Genomic DNA, 22,801 nt, shown 5'->3' on the forward strand with positions numbered 1-22,801 from the left:
TCTTTATGAGAATTTTTTGATGTACCTAAGAATTTAATTTTTAGAATGTCTTAATCACCTAGCTTATTGATTATTTCGTGTTCAGTTATTATTGCATTTTCTGTTATATTTGATATTCTGTTTATGCCAAGGGAGTTCTAATGGCCTAGTTAATAAGGAGTTGCACTGCAAGGCCAGCAACATTCCAGTTCTAATCCACCAGCTGCTCTGCAGTAGGATAGGCAGTCTCCTCTTGTATTATTTACAGCCTCTGAAAATCGACAGGAGAGTCAGCTGTAAGTCAGCCCTAACTCGATGGCAATGAGTGAGTGGTTTTTGTCACAGATTAGGGCTTCTAAGTTTGCCACATGTTTTTTCTTTTATGACTTGTGTAGTTTTAGATTTTATTCTGAGGTCCTTGACTCATTTTGAATGTGCTTTTTAATGTGGTATGATTTATAGTTCTTGTTTCAATTTTCTGCAAATAGAAAGCCAGTTTTGCCAATCCTATTTAATAAATGGGCTTTCTTTTTCCCACTTGATTGATATCTTTGTCAAAAATCAATTGTCCATCAGTAGATGGGTTTATTTCTGGGTTCTTAATTCTATTCCATTGGCCTAGGTAGCTATTGCTTTACCAGTATCAAGCTATTTTAATTACTGTGTAGTAGATTTGAGTTTCAGGAAGCATGAAGCCTCTTACTTTTGTTTTCTTCTTAAGAGTCACTCTGCTTGTCAGAGGTCTCTTCCCTTTCCATATGAAATTAGTGATTACTTTTCCCATCTTTTTTTTTTTTAAAAAAGAAAGGATAACAGTATCGGGAGAGGGATTGCATTATATTTGCAGATTGCTTTTGGTAGTATTAAATTGGAAAGACTGCAGGGCTTGGATCCGGCGCAACTTTGTCTTTTAACCATTATTGTAGCTTGTCAGTCCTTTGAGAGCTCCCTGACTGATTGCATCTTCTTAATCTGAGAGTTAGACAGTGAGTAAGGATAATTGAAGAAGAACCTATGCCTATGAATGGTGGTGTTGGAGATGAGTACTAACTATCCCTTGGACTCCCAGTAGTCTGCCCAGAGTGCTCCTTAGAGGCAAGGATGGTGAAACTTCGTTTCACACACATAGGGCAAGTCACTAGGAGAGGCTAGCCCTTGGAAATGGATATAATGCTCTGGGGATCAGTGAAGAAAGGCAAGACCTCCAACAAGATAGAGTGACACAGTGACTTTAACAATAGGCTCAAGTGTGGCAGAGTTGATGAGGATATGTGTGTTTCATAGGATCACTATGAATCATAGTCAACTCAACATCAACTAACAACAGCATTTGCTATTTTCACAATGTTAAGTTTTTCAGTCCATGTTGTTGTTGTGTTGTTATGTGCTGCTGTTTTGGACCCAACTCATAGCTGACCTTCTGGTGGGTTTTCAGAGACTCTAAGTTGCATAAGAGGAGATTGCCCATCTTTCTTCTGCACAGCAGCTGGCAGGGTAAGTTCTCACCACTAAGCCTCCAAAGTTCCAATGCATGAGCATAGTATATTTTTCCATTTGTGTAGGTTTCTTTGGGTTTCTTATAGTATTGTTTTGTAGTTTTATTTGTTCAGGTCTTTTGTATCTGTTTATGTTTATTCCTAAATATGCCATCATTTTAGGCGACTGTGTGTTTCATTGATATGCAAAGGCGTTTGACTGTGTGGAACATAACAAACTGTGGCTGACTCTGGCAAGAATGGGAATCCCAGAACACTTAATCGTGCTAATGCGAAACCTATACTTGGACCAAGAGGCAGTCATCAGAACAGAGCACGGCAACACTGCATGGTTCAAAATTGGGAAGGGTGTACGCCAAGGATGTGTCCTATCTCCGTACCTTTTCAACCTGTATACAGAGCAGATTATCCGAGAGGCTGGGCTCTATGAGGAGAAGCGTGGCGTTAGGATTGGTGGAAGATCTATCAACAATCGGCATTATGCAGATGACACAACCCTGCTCACTGAAACTGAGGAGGACCTCATGCACTTGCTGCAGAGGGTCAAGGACTGCAGCCTTCAGTATGGACTGAGGCTCAATGTTAAGAAGACAAAGATTCTCACCACTGGACCAATCGGTAGCATCAGGATGGATGGCGAAGAAATTAAGCTTGTTCACAGCTTCAGTTTGCTCGGCTCCATGGTCAACACTCTTGGCACCAGCAGTCAGGAAATAAAAAAAATATTGTGATGGGAAAGTCTGCTGTTAGGGGCCTCTCTAAAGTACTCAAGAGCAATGGTGTCTCTCTGGAGACTAAGGTGCGCCTGATACAGGCCATGGTCTTTGCAATCACTTGTTATGCATCAGAGAGTTGGACAATGACCAAGGAGGATAGAAGGAGAATTGACGCCTTTGAGCTGTGGTGCTGGAGAAGAGTATTGAATGTACCATGGACTGCCAAGAAAACAAACAGATTTATTCTAGAGAGGGTTAAACCAGGCTACTCCCTGGAGGCAAGGATTCTGGGGCTTCGTCTGACATACTTTGGACATGTTGTAACGAGAGACAGGTCCTGTCCTTGGAGAGGGACATCATGCTTGGTAGGGTAGAGGGACAGTGCAGGAGGGGAAGACCCTCTTTGAGATGGATTGATTCAGTGACTGGGGTAATCGGGATGGGTGTGTCAGAGGCAATGCGATTGGCACAGGATAGAGCAGGGTTTAGGGCTGTTGTACATAAGGTCACTATGAGTCGCAAATGACTCAATGGCACATAACAACAACATCATTGTAAATGGCATTATTTTCTTTATTGCCTTCCCAGGGTTCTTTTTGTTACTGTAGAGAAATCCAATTGAGTTTTGTATGTTGATCTTAAATCTTTGGGCAGTAAAGATTTAGATTACATCACCAATAGAGAATTTATAAGCTGCCAGAAATACAGGGTGGATTTAAAATTGATTTTGGCACTGGGGATATCATTTTTGCTGTCAGATAAATCATGGCTGAAACTAGAAAGATCAGAAGGATTTCTTTTTGTGTTTTACAACTATGAAAGGAATTTGACTGTGTAGATCCCAACAAATTGTGGCTAATGTTAGAAATAAGGGAATCCCAGAACACCTGATTGTGCTCATGGGAAGTTTGTAACTAGACTAAGAAGCTAGTGTCTGAGTAGAACAAGGAAACACTGCATTGTTCAAAATCAAGAAAGGAGTGTATGTCCATGCATCTTCAATGTGAACATATCATTGAGAAGGCTGGACTTTATAAAGAAGAATATGGCATTAGAATTGGAGGAAGTCTCATCAACAACCTATGTTTTGCACATGACACAAATGTACTTGCTGAAACGGAGGAGAACTTGAAGTATTTGCTGCTATAGGTCAAAGACTGCAGCCTTCAATATGGATTGCATCTCAACATCAAGAAAACAGTGATCATCACCACTGGACCAAAAGGCAGTATCCTGATAGATGGAGAAAGACTGGGGTTGTTAATGATTTTATCTTGCTTAGATCCTCAGATCAGAAGATGAATTTCTAATGGAAAAGCTTCTGTCTAGGATCTCTCCAAAGCGTAAGCTGAATTGGAACAGATGAAGGAACAAACTGTTTAAAAGGAATATATGATTAGGCATAATTTGTATGACAACAGTCCAGAATAAGAAGTGTATAACAAAGTGGACTGGGGGCAGGGCAAGAAAATTATGCAACAGTGAATGATTTTTTTGTAAGTGAACTGGGGGACGAGAAGGAGGAAAATGTGCAATAATGAATAAATGAAAATCAAACTTTTCTATTCACTTTCTTTAAAACCATAATTTTTCAAAAAGTGCTAAAGAGTAGTAAAATGTCATTCTGGCGACCAAGATGTGCCTGATCCAGGCAGGCTATAAATTGCCCAGTTGCTTGCTATGAATCTGAGAGCTGGACAAGGAAAAAAGATGATAGAAGAATAACCGATGCCTTTGAGTTGTGGTGCTGGAGAAGAGTGTTGAATATACCATGGACTGCAAAAGAACAAGTCCAACCTGGAGAGGGTGATACGACTTTCCTCCTTGGAGGCAAGGATTTTGAAGCTCTTTCGCACATCTTTTGGGCATGTCACCAGGAGGGACCAATCCTTGGAGAAGGACATCTTGCTTGGAAGGATAGAGGATCAGCACAGAAGAGGAAGCCCTGGGGGAGGTGGACTGACACAGTGACTGTAGCAATGGGCTCAGGTGTGTCAAACACAGTGAAATTGGCCCAGAATAAGGCAAGGTTCAGAGCTGTTGTTCATGGAGTCACTATAGATTGTGGTCTACTTGAAGACACATAACAACCATGAGTTGTCTATGGTTGTTCCTAAAGCACTGCTCCATAGGAACAAAGTGGTTGTAAAAATTACAAGAATGCTTTCTTCTTTTTTTTTAAATTAAATTTTATTAATTTTAATGAACATTTAGAGAGATTTTGGGTTTCCATTCATTCATTGTTGCACTATTTTCTCTACCCTCCCCGCCCAGTTCATTCCTCTTTTTTTTGCCCCTTGGAAGTCTGTTTTAATTGTCCTATTGCCACAGTGCTTGTCAAAGCCAGTTCTGATTAATCTCCTTTGTCAGTGTGTCCTTTGCCATTCCCTATCACTCCTCCCTGAGAGAGACTTCACCCTGATTCATAAGGAAAAGGGGATGGCGTATTCTCTTAGCTACAGGACACACCTATTACAAAATACCTGAGTATATGAACTTTGTAAGTAAACCAGTATAAAATAAAAATTTTCTTTTAAATTAAAAAAAAATACAAGAATGCAGTTCTCTAGTAACTAAATCTTAAGAGTGCAGAGCCATGAAAATACAGGTATAGCAGTTGTTCATGGCTGTAATCTTAGAACATGTTTTAATCCCATATATTCATCAGTAATACCAGTGTAGTCTCATCAGTAAAGTAATACCAGTGTAGTAATTTAGACTAATTTGTTTTTCTAGTATTTGATCAAGAATTAAATATATTATGTCTTTATTAGGCTTAACTATATTCAGTAGCCATTTGGGGGGGGGGGAGAATCCTTCCCAATATGCCTTAGTGTATTTCTCAATTATTCTACCTGAAAAGTTTAAATAGAATAGAGGAATTCAGATTGAAAAGTCAATGTCACATAAAAAAAGGTGCGCCCTCCTCTTTGTTGAATCTTTAAAAATAGATGTTAAGCAAAGATCATAAAATTTAGTATTCTAATAGAGATAAATAAATTTAATAAAAAAATTTAAATGCCTTTTTTTCTTAACTTTACATTTAATGGGAGACCTTGGACAGAGAAATTTTTTCCCCTATCAGAACAGTTTTAATATTTAAAATTTAATGGCAGTTTTCAGATTTATTATATAAAAAGTAAATACTTCCACAGCATTAATTAACATTTTCTGTTGAAAATGTTATTGTAGGCCATCAAGTAGATTATGACTCATAGAAGTGTCTAAATATGTTTTACTTTATTAGCTTTTTATTATTTGAAAATTGCTTTTCATATACTTATTGCTGTAGTATGTATTTATTTTATTTACAACTTGGAGTTTGTTTACTGTTAAAAGATTCTAGCATTAGCTGCAATGCTGAAGGGAATTCTGGTGGCCTAATAGGTAAGGAGTTTCATTGCCAACCAAAAGACAGGTGGTTCAAATTCACCCTCTGCTCCCCAAGAGAAAGACGAGCAATTTCTTCGTCTACAACTTATAACTCAGAATTAAAAATCTGATTTTTACTTTGGCTAAAAGTAAAGTGAGATTTTTAAAATTAAAACACTGATAAATTGAAAGACTTTTACCTTCACACATCCTCAGTAAAAATGAGGGAACATTTTTACATTACATTTAGTGGCAACTTTTTAATGTTGAAAAATCTAATTCATGGCCCTCTCCAAAGTCTTAAAGAGCAATGAGGTCAGTCTAAGACTGAGGCATGCCTGATTCAGGCCATGGTCTTCACAATTACTTGCTATGCTTCAAAAAGCTGGGCAATGTCTAAAGATGACCAATAAGTGTTGAGTTGCAGTGCTAGAGTCTTGAATGTGCCTTGGACTGCCAGGAGAATAGGTCTGCTTTGGAGAGTGAGAAACAAAGCTGCTCCTTGAAGGCTCCATCTCATATTCTTTGGGCACGTGGCCAGGAGGAACCAGTGCTTCGAGAAGGACATCATACTTGGAAGGGTGGAAGTGACAGTGCAGGAAAGGAAGACCCCAGATGAGATGGATTGATACAGTAACTGGGTTAATGGGGGTATTGGAGATGGTGAGACTGGCTCAGGATAGGGCAAAGTTCAGAGCTCTTGTACATAACATCCCTATGAGTTGCAGGCGACTCAGTGACACATATCAACAACAACAGTGTAAACCAGAATGATGATATTACCAGCATTGAACATACTGCTTCAATTAACTGTACTATAACGAAGCACAAGGATCAGAATAAATACCATGTGATCTGCAGTCTTCTGTACCAGATTTTACATGGTCTTTGTTCTGGGAGCAAAATGATCAATGAAGCAGAGGACTAAATTGGCATCCAAAAAGACACTTGTGTATGATAAAAGTAGCATCATTAACTACTCAGAATCTCTGGCTTGGCTTTAAACTAGAGGGAGCTCTAGTGGCCTGATGGTAAGGAACTGTGCTCCCATCCTGAAGGCATGCAGTTCAAATTCACCAGACAATTTCCTCCCATGCAATTTACTACCTCTGAAAACCTGATAGAGGGTCAGCTATATGTAGTTTCTAAATAGACATACATCACAACAACAACTATTATTATTATTATTATTATTATTATTATTCACAGATCCACTTAATAAATAAATAGTAGAGTCAGAAAGAGAAGCCAGGAGACTAGGCTAAATGTGTGATTGCGTTTTTATGCAATATATCCTAGCATCTAGCCATTCATTTTGTCTGAAAAATAAATCCATTTCAGCCATTTATTCATGTGTTTTAGCCCATGGGAAATAGACTTTTAAAACAAATTCACAAATCATACTGACAAACCAGAATGTCCATTTTTCTCATTGATAGCGATATATAATTTATATGTATCTGGGAACCCTGGTGGCCTAGTGGTAAGGAGTTGTACTACCAGTGCAGAGGTACTTGGTTGAATCCACCAGCCGATCCATGACAGAATGATTAGCAGTTTCCTTTCATGTGATCAGATCTGAGTTGTTTCTGGCCTGTCAACAATAAGAGATAGAGAGATAAACACCAGAATGAAATTGACCCATAGAATTTTTAAAGCTATATATCTTGATGGATGCCAAATACCACATCATTCTTCCATTTAGTGGCTGGGGAGTTCAAACTGTTGACCTTTTGATTAGCACTTTAGTGCTTTAACTTGTGCATCACCAGGGCTCCTTGGAGTAAAGTTACCCACCACTGGTGTCAGTTTGTTCCAACTCATAGTGAGTGGTGCTCACTGAGGTGGTTAATCTGTACTGGAGGAGAATGCCCATTTTCCCACCTTTTAGTGGATTAATACTGCTGACTTTTACTAAGCCATGAGGGCCTCTTGGAGTAAAATTAGGCCTTGAGGAAGATTTTCATAATTATTTTATATTTTCTATTTCTCTGGAATTCCAATTACCAGTGTCCTGGGATGATTCATTTGTCAAATCAGATGCATACTTTCAGTTCTTCACATTCCACTGTTTCACATTGACTGGGGCTCTTAAAAAAAAATAACCATTTCTTGCTAAAAATTTTTTCCATGGCATTCATCATTTCTTCTTCAGGTACCTATATTTCTGTCAAGGTATACACTTTCTGTCTCCTTTGTGGACATTATCTTCCACTCATACCATAAATTTGTCATGAGAGTGCTGTCTGTCGTCTTCTACCCCAGTAGTTTCTTGGTCTCCCATTGGGCAAGCTTACTCGGTCTTGTCTTCTGCCTCCTGCCACACAGTGCAGGTCAGACTCTTTACTGAGGTGTTTGGATGGTATATTTCAACTGTTTGTAATGCATTTCTGTTTAGATGAACTCCCATTGTAACATGGCCCTCCTCTCTAGAAGTCAAAATCCTATTTTCCCCTTCCCTTGTTATCTTGAAATGCCATCCAAGCCAGAATATTAGGCATATTTTTTGTTTACTTTCTCTTTTACCTCCATGTCTAATTAGTTGTCAGCTTCTGTCAACTTTATTATAAATTCATTATATAAGCTATTTCCGTTGCTCTTGCCTTTACTTAAATGTGTGTGCTCATAATTTTTGTCTACATTCCCTTCAGTAACTCTTGAGTGACCTCATAATCACTAGTTTCACACTTCCCCAATTGATTTTATCCAAATATCCTCTTCTAAAAACAATAGTAGTCAATTCTTCTGTTCTCCCCTCCCCCCCATTCAGTATAAGTCCAAGCTTCTTACTTAGCTTTAAGATCCAAGATCATTCTGTGAACTGTCTGGTTCCTGAATTCACAACGCTGTGTCTCATAATCTCTCTTTAAAGGACTTTAAACTCCAATTCCCAAGATTTTCTTCGCTGAATTACCTGCTTCTTCTCAATATATATTGTTTCCTGTACCCACAGGCCTTCCTTTTCTCCCATATCTTCCCCTAGCTGGCTCCTAACTAATCTTAGGATGCTGAATAATTATCACCTCCCAGCAGGGAAGATTTCTGTGAGACATCCTGAATAGATGGAATTAGGTTAACCTTTTCCCTCTCATGTCACAATAGCACTTATCAGTCTGTAGTAAGTATGTCCTAATTTTTTAAAATTAAAATTTATGGCTATCATTTGAGAAGAATGTGAGTCCCAGAGCATCTATTTATGCTCATGTGATGATCTCTATACCTAAGCCAGGGCAGGGGAACACTGGTTTAAAAATCAAGAAAACACATGGTTTAAAATCAAGAAAAGTGTTCATCAGAGCTGTATACTTTCTCCATATCTATTCAATTTGTATGCAAAGAAAATCATCTGAGAGGCTAGACTTTATTAACAATGTGACAGGAAGATTTATCAAAGATTTGTGGAAAGCAGATGACACAATTCTGCTCTATTAAAGTCAGGAGGACCTGATGCACTTATTGCAGAGGGTCAAGGCGTACAGCCTTCATATATGGATTACATCTGAACATCAAGAAAATAAAAATCCTCACCACTGGACCAAGAAGCAACATCATGATAGATATAAGATTGAAGTGGTTAGTGATTTTATCTTGGATCCACAGTCAACAGCCTTGGCAGTAGCAGTCAGGAAATCAAGACATGTTGGGATGGAGAAGTCCACTGTCAGAGATTTCTCTCCAAGGTACTGAAAAGCAGTGATAACAGTTTGAAGACTAAGGGTACTTTATTCAAGCCATGGTCTTTTCAACTTCTCCCTATGCATCTAAAAGTGGAACACTGACTAAAGATGACGATGCCTTGGAGTAGTAATGTTGGAGCAGAGTACTGAATATCCCATAAACTTCCAAAAGAACAAACAAGTATGTCTTGGAGAAGGTGCAACAGAGTCCTCCTTGGAGGAAAGGATGATGAAGTTCTACCTCATATACTTTGGGCTTGTTGTTAGGAGAGACCAGGTCTTAAAAAGGACATCATGCTTGGAAGGGGAGAGGGTCAATGAAAGACAGCAAAATGCTCAACAAGCTGGATTGACAGAGTGGCTGGAGCAATGGGTTCAAGTATAGTGCAGCTGATGAGAAATGCACAGCACAAGGCAGGGTTCAGGTCTGCTGTTCCTAGAGTTGCTGTAAGTCATGACTGACTTGAGATACTGAACAATAATTTTTTTTATCTATGTATGTATGTCTTTATTAATTATTCGAAATGTCCCAGCAGCATCTTATGATCTCAATACCTAGTGACGTCATCCAGTCTCATCACCTAGTGGGGTCAAGAATATGCCTCTTCCAAATACATGCTTAAAGAATATTTTAGGAATTCACATTGGTTAAATAGGGAGCTCTGAAAAAAAAATAGGGAGCTCTGGTGGCATAGTCCCTAGGGAGCTGTGCTGGTAGCTCAAATACGATGCCTCTCTATCAGTTTGAATCACTGTCACCTCCTGCACAATTTTAAACCTCTTGAAAGAAAATCCACTGGAGGAGTCAGCTGTGAGTTGTTTCTAATTCAAAGGCAATGATTATATATATATTAGTAAATAGGTCATTAACTTTTTTATATAATTTTTTTAAATTGTATTAATTTTATGTATACAGTCAAATCAGATCTGACTGGTACAGGAGGAGATTGTCCCCTCCTTCTCCAGCAGAGCATCTGGTGGATTTGAACCGTGTACCTCTGGGATTGCAGTGCAGCATCTTGCCACTAGGCCACCAGAGCTCCCTAGGTCATTAACTTTTGTCTCATTTCTAATGGCATCAAACATAAGCTGAGGATTACACTTATTGAACTGAAGTTTCTTTGTTTTTGTCAAAGTTCATACTTTGTGTCAGATATTTAATGCTCTGCACTCATAGATGAGCTATTTAAATTGTGTGACCATTGTTTATGAATGTGTGTCTCTGGAGACTAAGGTGAGCCTGGTACAGGCCATGGTCTTTGCAATCACTTATGCATCAGAGAGCTGGAAAATGACAAGGGAAGATAGGAGAGTTGATGCTTTTGAGCTTTGGTGTTGGAGAAGAGTGTTGAGAGTATCATGGACTAAGAAAATAAACAGGTTCATCCCGGAGAGGGTTAAACCAGGCTGCTCCTTGGAGGCAAGGATTCTGAGGCTTCGTCTGACATACTTTGGTCATGTTGTAAAGGAGAGGCAGGTCCTTGGAGAAGGACATCATGCATGGGAGGATGGAGGGCAGGCGCAGGAGGGGAAGGCCCTCTATGAGGTGGATTGATTCAGTGACTGGGGCAATCGGGATCAGTGTGTTGGAGACAATGAGATTGGCACAGGACAGAGCAGAGTTTAGAGATGTTGTACATATGGACGCTATGAGTCACAAGCGACTTGACAGCACACGACAACAACAACAACCTATGCTTTGAAGCATAAGGCCAAAGATAGAAGAGCCTAGTGGCTTATACAGGCCATTTCTTTATTGTATACTTTTGAAATTTTTTAAACCTTAAGTTAATTGGACCTTTTGAAATGATACTTTTGACATGAATTATTAGGTCAAGTATTTTTCTTTACTATTCATCAAGTACAATTAGTGATCATGCCTTAGGTGAAAGCTTTTTGTCATTTTGATCATCTTCTCAAATGTCATTATCATCAATGGAAATTTGATTCCAGTGATCCTGTCTTTATTTCAGTATAAAGAAATGAATGTCATTACAGTTAATGAGGGGAAGATGCACTGTGCCAGGCTTGTTCCAGTCAATTTAACATTGTACATTTGCCTAAAAGAAGGAGTGAATGAAACCTTTTTTTTTATTCTCATCCATTTTGTTAAATGAAGATAAGATATATTCTGCTGTAAATGCTGATAATTTGATAAACTAGATTATTTCAACAGCATTTACTTTTCATATTAAAATATAATTTAAATGTTACTTTATTTCTAGCCATTTAGTATGTCCAGAATGTTTAAAAGTAAAATGAATGTAAACATTTAGGTCCTTATTTTTGAAATAAAAAAATAATTTTAAAAACTGCCCAGAGAATTAACATAAATCAATGTTCTGAAGGTAATAATGTAGTAACTTTGACATTTACATTTATAGCATGCTTCTTTTAGGAATTTATTATAAACTTGACCAGTTAGGAGATATATGAGAATAATAAATATATTATTAAAGTTGCTAATGAACCTGTTAGTGGTTTAATATGTCTAATTAATCAAAAGTAACTTCTGTGAGTCTACTGTTATTCTGGAATTTTATTTTCTCCTAGTAAAATATTTAATTTAGCTTTTTCGCTTTATTGCTGTTATGTACACCGTTATTTGTCAATCACAGGGTCATAAGGAGTTTTAGTTAACTTGACAACACCTAACAACAGTAACATTTACACTTTAGAGGTATCATGCAAGTATATATATCACGTGTCTCTTGACATGGATGGGATCCTATTTTATTTTCAGGTTAGAAATTTTCATCAGACTAAACAGTGACTTCCGTGCATCTGTTGATGTATTTTGCCTGCTCTTATTCCAGGATCCATTGATAGACTAAAGATAAATTTCTGCATGGTGTCATTGTTGTTATATTGTACAGTCAAGTTGGAATCCACCCATAGCTGACCTTCCTGCAGGTTTTCAAAGGCACTAATTGCACAAGAGGACATTTTGCATCCTTCCTCCATGGAGCAGCTGGTGAGACTTGAACTTCGTGCCTTTAGGATTGTGGCACAACTTCTTGCCACTAGGCCATCAGAGCTTGTTATGTGCCATCGAGTTGCTTGCGACTCATAGCGACCCTATGTACAAGAGCCCTAAATGCCATTCTATCCTGTGCCAACCTAGCCATCTCAAACACATTCATTCCCACTACTCCACTCACAGAATTGATCCATCTCATCGAGGGTCTTCCTCTCCTGTGCCACCCCTCCACTCTGCCAAACATCATATCCCTCTCCAAGGACCAGTCCCTCTTTGCAACATGCTCAAAGTATGTCAGACGAAGTTTCAGAATCCTTAACTCCAAGGAGCATTCCGACTTCACCTTCTCCAAGACAAACCTGTTTATTCTCCTAGCAGTCCATGGTATATTCAACACTCTTCTCCAGCACCACAGCTCAAAGGCATCAATTCTCTTTCCATCATCCCTATTCACTGTCCAACTCTCTGATGCATAGCACGTAATTGCGAAGACTGTAGCCTGGATTAGGCACACCTTTGCCTCTAGCCTGACGTCGTTGCTCTTCAGTACTCTTGAGAAGTCCATCACAGCTGAATTTCCCAATGCAATTTGTCTCTTGATTTCCTGGCTGCTGTTATCAAGAGTGTTGACTGTGGAGCCAAGTAAGCGAAAACTGTTAACTATCTCAATCTCTTCACCATCTGATCTGCCAGTTGGCCTAACGGTGTGAATCTTTGTTTTCTTGATGTTGAGCTTCAATCCATATTGGAGGCTGCACTCCTTGACCTTCTGCAGCAAGCGCTTCAGGTCCTCCTCAGTTTCATCAAGCAGGGTTGAATCATCTGCATAACGCAGGTTGTTGATGACTCTTCTACCAATCCTGATGCCACATTCCTGATGCCACATTCCTCTTTGTACGGCCCAGCATCTCAGATGATCTGTTCTGCTTACAGATTGAAAAGGTTTGGAGATAGAATACACACCCCTGACGGAACCTCTTCTTCATTTTGAACCATCTAATGTCTCCCTGCTCTGTTCTGATGACTGCCTCTTGGTCCAAGTATAGGTTTCACTTTTAACACAATCAAATGTTCTGGAATTCCCATTCTTCTCAGAGTAAGCCATATCTTGTTGTGATCCACACAGTCAAAAGCCTTTGCATAGTCAATGAAGCACAGATAGACATTTTTCTGATATTCTGTGCTTTCTGCCAAGATCCATCTAACATTAGTTATAATATTCCTAGTACCACGACCTCTTCTGAATGCAGCCTTCAGATCTGGCAGTTCTCTGTTGACATATTGTTCCAAACGTTTTTGAATACTTTTCAGAGCTTAGGATGCATAATTATTTAGCTAAATAATAGGTAATAATAGGTAAATAGCAATTCTGTATAAAATTACCATTGTCACTGTCATTTTATTTATGGAGAAATTTAGACTTGGTGATATTAAATGATTTATCCAATGTGGTGTTCAATATTGGTAGAGCTACACCTGGAGCCTGGGTCTTTTCACCAGAGTTTCTTCTAATTTTTAAATAGAATGGCAATAGGCAGGTTTGCACACGCCTGCCTTGAGGAAGTCTTGCTTTACAAAAATTGGAAAAGCCTACTGATATTAAATAATTCAGAACTTCATTAAAGAATTACACATTGTGTAAAATATCCCAAAATGGGGATCCCATTCATCATGTCAAGAGACACTTGATATAATATACATACTTGCATGATACTCTAAAGTGTAAATGCTATATGAAGGATTTCTGTACTAAACCTGTGTTAGAGAGATTCATGAGGTTTGTGTAAAAGATATAATAGAGAGACATACATGTGAGGATGAATATAAGCGATAAGAAAGTCAAGAAGCACACCAAAGTTGCATGCTAATTTTTCTTAGCCAGTCATTTGTGGAGTCTGTATGAACCTGTGTAAATAAGAATTCTTTGACTCAAGTAATAAAAACCAACTCTGTTAATTTCTTTTTAAGTCTCTGGCTATCAACAAAAGCCAGAAAGCCATTTAGTTAAATTACTCTGGAGATTCACTGGAGAGGAGCTGGTGGATAAACATGGGAAACTAGCTGAACCAATGCATCTCAGTAGGGTCAAAAAAACAAGCATCGCAAATTCCCACAGTGAATGCTGCCTCGTCACTGAGCACTAACACCATTGAAAATAAAGCCTAGCCACATATTTAGTTTAACCTCAGTGATTTTCAATTCAGAGTCCTATTGGTACCTGTCTCCCAAGCCAAACCAAAGGCATCAATTCAAGGAAGGCAGAAACTGAGAGGGTGAGACAGTTTGTTCTCACCAAGCAATAGTATTGGTAGTGTAGAACAAGGATAAAATGAAGGGAGGAATAAAGGGGCAAATAGAAGGAATGAAAGATAGTAGAGAACAAGGGGAGGATAAATAACGAAGCTTAGATACTACTCAAGACAAAAAGACAGGCATCTACTATGGTGTCCCTAATTATGAACATGAATTCTGCCCCTTTGGATTAAATGAGGCTGTGTGTGGAGGATATGGAGAGGAGAAACACCCTTCTTTTCTAGTTCTTACCTTGAGATGAAAGTCTCCTGTCAAGAACTTCTCCAAAGCTATGAAGAGCAAAGAGGTCAATCCAAAGACTAAAGGGTGCCTGATTCAACCATACTGTTTCCTGTGCATCTGAAAGCTGGACAGTGAATAAGGATGACAAGAGAAGAATGCCTTTGAACCATGGTGTTAGAGAAGAGTGCAGAATATCCCATGGACTGCCAAAGGGACAGAGCTATAAGTTTTGGAGAATGTGAAATCAGAGTGCACTCTGGAGGCAAAGATGACAAAACTTTGTCTCACATACTGTGGACATGTTGCTAAGAGAGGCTGTTCCTTGGAAGGAACATGCTTAGCATGAAGAACCAGCAAAAGAGAGGAAGACTCTCAATGAGATGGATTGACACAGTGACTACAGCAATGGACTCAAGTATGTCAGAGGTAATGCTGATGGCACAGGGTAGGACAGGGTTCAGATGTGTTGTTCATAGGGTCACTATAAGTTGTACTTGACTCAATGGCACTTAACAACATCAACAACCTTGAGATGAATAAAATAATCAGAATATTATAATTTAATTCCTCTTGTCTAATGAATTAAATTCTGCCTTGATTTTATTTTTAAATCAACCATTTGTAAATGGACTTTATTTAATAGATGTCAATAAGAGGAAGAATAGATGTTATTAAAATAGCTTTATGGTGATTGGCAGTTCTGTATTTTTTCTCCCTAAATAAGGGATCTCAACTGCTTTCATTGTTTGAGCAGCACTCAGCTAGAGATAACTTAGAAAATTATATTTCTGTCTAGCCCAGGAAACCTCCGCCATCCTCCACATTGTATGGCCAGCTTCATCTTGGTAAGGGTCTAGGAAATGGTACTGGACATACAGTATAGAAGGATGGGGAGGTTACTGGGTTAGAAATAGTCACAGTTCTCTCAGAAGAACATCAAATCCATCTTTTAGCTTATTTTGTCTCCTTTCTTTCCTTTACCTAAGTATTGCTGATGTCTTTTACTCCTTTCTTCCCACTACATATATTCAATTCTGAAACCTCATTTAACATACCCTTTAAATATTTCTCCAGTCCACTTTTTCCTTTCTATTCCTTTAATTGGCTTGTTTCAGATTTTTCCCACACCCTAGTTGTGGATTTTATTTAATAAAATTTTTATTTTATTCTGCTTTACTTACAAAGTTTGTCTATATTGTTTTCCCACCAGATCTTTCCCATTTCCTTTACCTACTCCTCCCTCCACCCATCAAATTGTGACCCTATGATTACCCTCCCTGCCCCTGCCTATCCTCACCCTTCTGCTTATATTCTTAAATCCTCATACACATTTACTAGTTATTTATTTCTACAATAATGGTCTTACACAGTATTTATCCTTATGGGAATGATTTAGTCAATTTAGCATAATACTCTCCAGTCCCTCCCAAGATAGGTAGTAATTTTCAAAATCATTGTTCCTACATGCTGCATAATATTCCACTGTGTAACTATACCATAATTTCTCAATTCATTCAATTGTGGTTGGACATTTGGGCTATTTCCATGTTCTTGGGATGGTGAATAACACTGCTGAAATTGATCAGAAAAGTATGGAATTTACAAGAAAAGTTAGAAATGACAATAATAAGACTTTATTTTGTATACTTTGAGCACATTAGAAAATGTCAATTGGCAGAAGTTGTTTAATGCAATCAAGAGTCACTGGAGTCTAAAAAACACCCCAAACCCTTGACAAGATGGATTAGCGCAATAGTTCAATAATAAGCCCTAATATATCAAAGTGCGTGGAGATAGTGCAGGGCTCGACAATGTTCCCTAACATCCATAGGTCATCATTATGTGGTTCTCACCTGGCAGCAACTAAGAAAATGTACACAACTAAGAAAGTAATGTTATAAAAGAAAACCAGTCTGTTTAAATTAAGAAGAATTGAGACTCATCACAAATGTATTATATTCTTCTCAGCATTACTTCTTAATTTACAACACCTTTTCTAACTTGCCTCCCATCTCTACTCCTGTGTAGTCCCCCTTCTACATACCCTTTATTCTGCGACTCTTACTTATATACTTTTCTTCTCTATGAACCTATGAGATGTTTTTAATATTGGTTTGCATACAAAATTTACATATCTTGTACTTCATTCATGTACATTGTGTTTCATGCATTTCCTCATTCCATTGTGTTTCATAGAATCATCCATATACATTGTGTTTTATAAAATTAAGCACCATTGTTATATGAGTACTATTGCTGTGAGGGACCTCTTCACAGTACTGAAAAGCGAGGATGTCAGTCTTGAGACTAAGGTGCACCTAATCCAGTCCATGGTCTTCAAAATTACTAGCTATGCAACAGAGAGCTGGATAATGATTAAGGATGAAAGAAGAATTGATGCCTTTGAGTTGTGGGCTGGAGAAGAGTTTTGAACGTACTGTGGACTGCCAAGAAAACAAACAGGTCTGTTTTGGAGAAGGTGAAACCAGGTTTCTCCTTGAAGGCTAGGATTTTTAAGCTCCATCTCACATATTTTTGGCATGTTGCCAAGAGAGACAGTCCTTGGAGAAGGACATCAGCTCAGAAAAGTGGAGGGACAGCACAGGAGAGGAAGATCGTGGATGAGATAGATTGATACAGTAGCTAGGACAGTGGGAGTTGGTGTGTCGGAATTCGTTAGACTCAGGACAGGGCCACAATGGGTCGCAGGTGACTTGACGGCACATAACAGCATGATTCCTTCTTTTCAGGTCACCATTGGATCTTTCCTAATTCCTTCACATACTCCCCTCCGCCTACCAAACTTTTCCCCCTCCTCCTCACACTCTGCCCCCCTGCACCATCCCCTCCCCGTTTTGGACTTCTCTACACATCTTACTAGTTATCTTTCCATTTTTACAACAAGGTCTTATGCAGTATTTGTCATTATAAAGCCCAATGGGATTTTTAAGGACAAGGATTTCATCATATTCATTTTGTATCACCAACATTTTCACACACTGGCTGACACACTAAAGGTTGCAGCGACATGAATGAGTGATGGGTGGTAGACTTGATTAGTGAAGTCTCAGAAATGTGGAATCTCAGTGATTTGATATTACTTCCTAAATCATCACTTTCATTTCCCAGGCTTTATTATGAATTCATTTTCATGACTTTGTGTAAATTATGGAGATTGTTCTAAACAGGATATTGTCCTAAAACCTACATCTATTTTCAAAGTTATACATTTTTTAATATCTTTGATACTAATAAGCGAATTTTTTTGTCATTTCTTTTAAAAATTGATTTTGTAGGTTTTCGAAACTTACATATTGACGACCAGATAACTCTCATCCAGTATTCTTGGATGAGTTTAATGGTGTTTGGACTGGGATGGAGATCCTATAAACATGTCAGTGGACAGATGCTATATTTTGCACCTGATTTAATACTAAATGAGTAAGTAGAACTTAACTGTTTTTATTTCTGTCTTAAGGGTTTATGTCAGATAATTTTGGCATTTATGTTTTAATAAATGATCATAGATTTCATGCCTTGAATATCAGAATTTATCTGAAACATATCAAGATGCAGTTTAGGATTTATCCTTTTCTTCATTATATATTGATTGAATTGTCTCAAATCTGCAGATTTTTTTAAATTTCAAAAATGTGTTGAAAAAATACTTAAAGAAAAAAACGAAATAGATAGGTTACCAAATTAAAATCTCATACCTTGATACTAATTACAACAATGAGGTAAATTATACATTAGCTTAAAAGTATTGATATATCTTTAAGAGTAAAAATATATTTTTCCCCCTAGGAAAAAGGTAAGATTTGGACATTTATCTTAAAAGTTTTAGGATAAACTGGCTCTAGATAGGGCAAGGTTCAGAGCTGTTGCACATTGGTTCGCTGTGAGTCATCGTCAGCTAGATGGCACATAACAACAGCAACAATAGCAAATTCTGATTCAGTGTTCTATAACCCAATAACTGACACTTGTGCCAGTTTTACAGACCGATCTCATATGCTTTATTCCATTTTCTCCTGCAGTTCCTTTAAATCTGTAAAAGATCCCTCCCTTATTTTGCAGCTCAGGAAAGAAATTGAGGTTTAGAGGAAAGGAGAAACCCTTCAAAGAATATCAATGACAGACTTCTATTTTCATTCTAAGACAAAAACGTCATTTTCTTCTCACTGTTGCTGCTAGCTTCATTTAACTTAATGTGGGCATTGTAGTGCAGGAGATGGATGAGAAAATATTTTTAGTACATTTCCTCAACCTTCAGATCTTGCTTTTCCCCCTTGTCAGTTGTTATTTGATATCACAGCTTTCTTTTTCTCTATATCACCATATGTTCCCCTAGAAAAGGTCACAGTCTGGTGATTTTCTGTAAAGCTGATCCATTTTACCACTGAGTTGACACAAAACCATATATATTTTCATAGGGAAAAAATTTGTCAATGAATAATGCGTCCCTCAGTTGCATATTCTCTATTCTCACAACTTCGCTGTCCTGTCTTAGTATAGGAACTTTAATGTGTTATCATGAGGGCGAGAAATAAACATTAATCATGATCAGTATGCATTCAACATGTTCTCCTAACTTTAAAAAGCCTTCACTTCAAAACTAGTGTTGTGGAGAAGTGTAGAAGTCTAAATTTCCAAATATTGTTAGTGTATTAAAAGTAGCATTCACACTCAGTGGTGTGTAAGGTAATTACCAGAATTACTTTCTTCGATAAATAAAAAAAACTGGCACTGGCTAAGACACTTTTGTTTTATTTCTGTTTGTTTTCTGTGTATTATGTGTGTGCTACAAGACAACGGATGAAAGAATCATCAATCTATTCACTATGCCTTACTATGTGGCAGATCCCACAGGAGTTTGTCAAGCTTCAAGTTAGCCAAGAAGAGTTCCTGTGTATGAAAGTACTGCTACTGCTTAATACGAGTAAGTACAAATACCTTAATGGAAGAGACAAACTTTCTTAATTTTTAATTTGTTGGGAAATCTCAAACAATAACATGATTATATATGTAATATGAGTCTTTGCTTAAATCTTTAGAAAGAAATTATAACTGCAGAGAAATATGCAACAAATAGTCACAGAATTAATTAAATTACTGGATACGTAAAGAGTTGCACAACCCAATGCAAAAGTTGTTGTTGTTGTTGTTGTTGTTGTTGTTGTTGTTGTTACGTACTGTTGAGTCAAAACTAACACAAAGCGATCTTCCAGTGGGTTTTCAGAGGTAGTTAATCATATGGGAAAGATTGTCCATCATTCTCCCATGGAGCAGCTCTTGTATTCAAACTACATACCTTTGAATTGCCGGCATAGTTCCTTTCCACTAAGCCACCAGAGCTCCCTCAACTTACAGATAGGCAATTTAAATCCACCGGCTGCTCTTAGGGAGTTATTGTTATTGTCAAGTCCCTTGCAACTCATAGCAACCCTGTGTACAATAGCCCTGCTCTACCCTGTGCCAACCTTGTATCTGACACACCTACCCGTCATTACCTCACTCACTGAATCAATCCATCTCATCAAGAGTCTTCCTTTCCTGTGCTTTCCCTCCACCCTTCCAAGCATGATGTCACTCTCCAAGGATTGATCCTGCCTTGCAACATATCCAGAGTATGTCAGACGAAGCTGACATATTCGCCCTCTTCAGGACAAACCTGTTTTTCTCTTAGCAGTCCACGGTATGTATATTCAGTACTCTTCTCCAGTACCAAAGTTCAAAGGTATCAATTCTCTTTCTATCATCCCTACTAATTGTCCAGCTTCCTGATGCATAGCAAATAATTGTGAAGACTATGGCCTGGATCAGACACACCTTAGTCTCCAGATGACATCATTGCTCTGCAGTATTCTAGAGAGGTGCCTGACAGCTGACTTTCCTAATGTTTGTCTTTTTATTTCCTGATTGCTGATAACCAAGAGTATTGATTGTAAAGCCAAGCAAACTAAAGCTGTTAACAATCTCAGTCTCTTCACCATCCATCATAATGCTACCAATTGGCCAAGTAATGAGAATCTTTGTTTTCTTAAAGTGGAGCTTCAACCCATATTGAAGGCTGCAGTCCTTGACCCTCTGCTGCAAGCACTTCACATCCTCCTCAGTTTCAGCAAGCAGGGTTGTGTAATATGCATAATGCAGATTGTTGATGAGACTTCCTCCAATTTTTATGCCACATTCCTCCTTATACAGCCCTGTATTCCAGATGATCTGTTCTTCATAAAGATTGAAAAGGTATGGAGAATAGGACACAACCCTGGTGTACACCCTTCTGATTTTGAACCATGCAGGGTTTCCTTGCTCTGTTCTGATGATTTCCTCCTGGTCCAAGCATAGGTTTCTCATAAGCACAGTCAATGAAACACAAATAGGCATTCCTCTGGTACTGTCAGCCTTCAGCGAAGATCCATCTAACATAAGCTATAATATCCCTAGAACCATGGCCTCTTCTAAACCCAGCCTGCACATCTGGTAGTTCTCTGCTGATGTGCTGTTCCAGTCAGTTTTGGATAATTTTCAGCAAAACATTGCTTGTAAGTCTATTCCCAAGAGATTTAGCACCTCTGAAAATTCACAGGAGGGTCAGCTATGAGTCAGTTATGACTTGATGGAAATAAATTGTTGAGTTGATGATACCAAAATAGCCTATAAGTCACTTGATGATTGCATGAAATTTTCACATTTGCCAACTAGGTATTACAAAGAAATTGATATGATATAAACAGAAATTATGCTCATCTCCACCTTTACCTTCAAAAACTATTTAAAATATATAATTTTGATGACACCACCTTCATTTTTAGAATTGAATTAATGGCAGTGAGTTATCCTCCTTACGCCAGGATATATTAACTATTGGATAAAAACAAAGATGGGTAAATTTATATGGTAGCATTTTATTTATTACTCATATCCCATAAACAAACACTGTTTGAGACAAACAGTGCAGAGACAAAGATTCTCACCATTGAGCCAAATGGCAGCACTATGATAAATGGAGAAGAGATTGAGGTTGTTAACAGTTACAGCTTGCTCAACTCCACAAACAACACTCTTGGAACCTGCATTCAAGAAATCAAAAGATAAATTACACTGGGGAAGTCTGATGTCAGGGATCTCTCCAGAGTGCAGAGAAGCAAAGATGTCAGTCTAGAAACTAAGATGTGCCGAATTCTAGGCCATATTCTTCACAATTGCTTACTGTGCATCAGAGAGCTGAACAATGACTAAGGATAATAGAAGAGTTGTTGCCATTGAGTTATGTTGCTGAAGAAGAAGTCTTGAACATACAACAGACTGCCAAGAAAACAAATACATTTGTTTTGTAGAGGGTGAAACCAAGTTTCTCTGTGGAGGCTAGGGTTTTGAAGCTCTTTCTCACATACTTTGGGTATGTGGCCGAAGGGACCCATCCTTGGAGAAAGGCATCATGTTCAGAAGGGTGGAGGGACAGTGCAGGAGAGGAAGACCTCAGATGAGATGAATTGATACAGTGCCTGGGGCAATGAGAGTTGATGTGTTGGAGTCAGTCATACTGGCTCATGACAGGGTAGGCTTCAAAACTATTGTACATAGTGTCTCTATGAGTCACAGCAACTCAGTGACACTTTAACAACAACATATTCCATAAGTTTTCTAGGGGGGAAAAAAAGGATGGGCTTTATTCATTTAGAGAGTGTTTCATTTTCTTCATTGTTTCTGTCTGCAAGATGAAAAAGAGCAGTTTAAAGATTCAGGGCAAATACTATGCATCCCTTTTACTTACATTCCAAAGCCCTCTTCAGGTGCAGGAAAATCTAAGAAACAGAGCCTAACTCTAAGCCCAGATGTAGGGAGCCCTGATGGCTTAGTGGTAAAGTGTTGTGTTGCCAATCCAAAGACAGGCAGTTCAAATCCATCAGCTGCTCTGTGAGAGAAAGATGGACAGTCTTCTCCTGTGCATATACAGCCTCTGAAAACCAACTTGAGAATTAGCTATGATTTGTTTCTGAATCAGTGGCACCTGACAACAACAATATGTTCCAAAGAAAA

At 38.3% G+C, this 22,801-nt stretch overlaps 1 protein-coding gene across 1 annotated transcript in view; it reads left to right on the forward strand.

Moving 5' to 3' along the window:
* Window positions 1-22,801, forward strand: part of PGR (progesterone receptor) — a 152,038-nt gene that overhangs the window by 98,877 nt on the left and 30,360 nt on the right. The window contains exons 6-7 of the mRNA XM_006887356.1: window positions 18,052-18,196; window positions 19,567-19,697. Coding sequence (XP_006887418.1) covers window positions 18,052-18,196; window positions 19,567-19,697 — 276 coding nt within the window. The remainder of the gene's footprint in view (window positions 1-18,051; window positions 18,197-19,566; window positions 19,698-22,801) is intronic.

The sequence above is a fragment of the Elephantulus edwardii genome, unplaced genomic scaffold, assembly GCF_000299155.1.
Source record: "Elephantulus edwardii isolate Elephantulus edwardi_28Jun2011 unplaced genomic scaffold, EleEdw1.0 scaffold00056, whole genome shotgun sequence".
Lineage (NCBI taxonomy): Eukaryota > Metazoa > Chordata > Mammalia > Macroscelidea > Macroscelididae > Elephantulus > Elephantulus edwardii.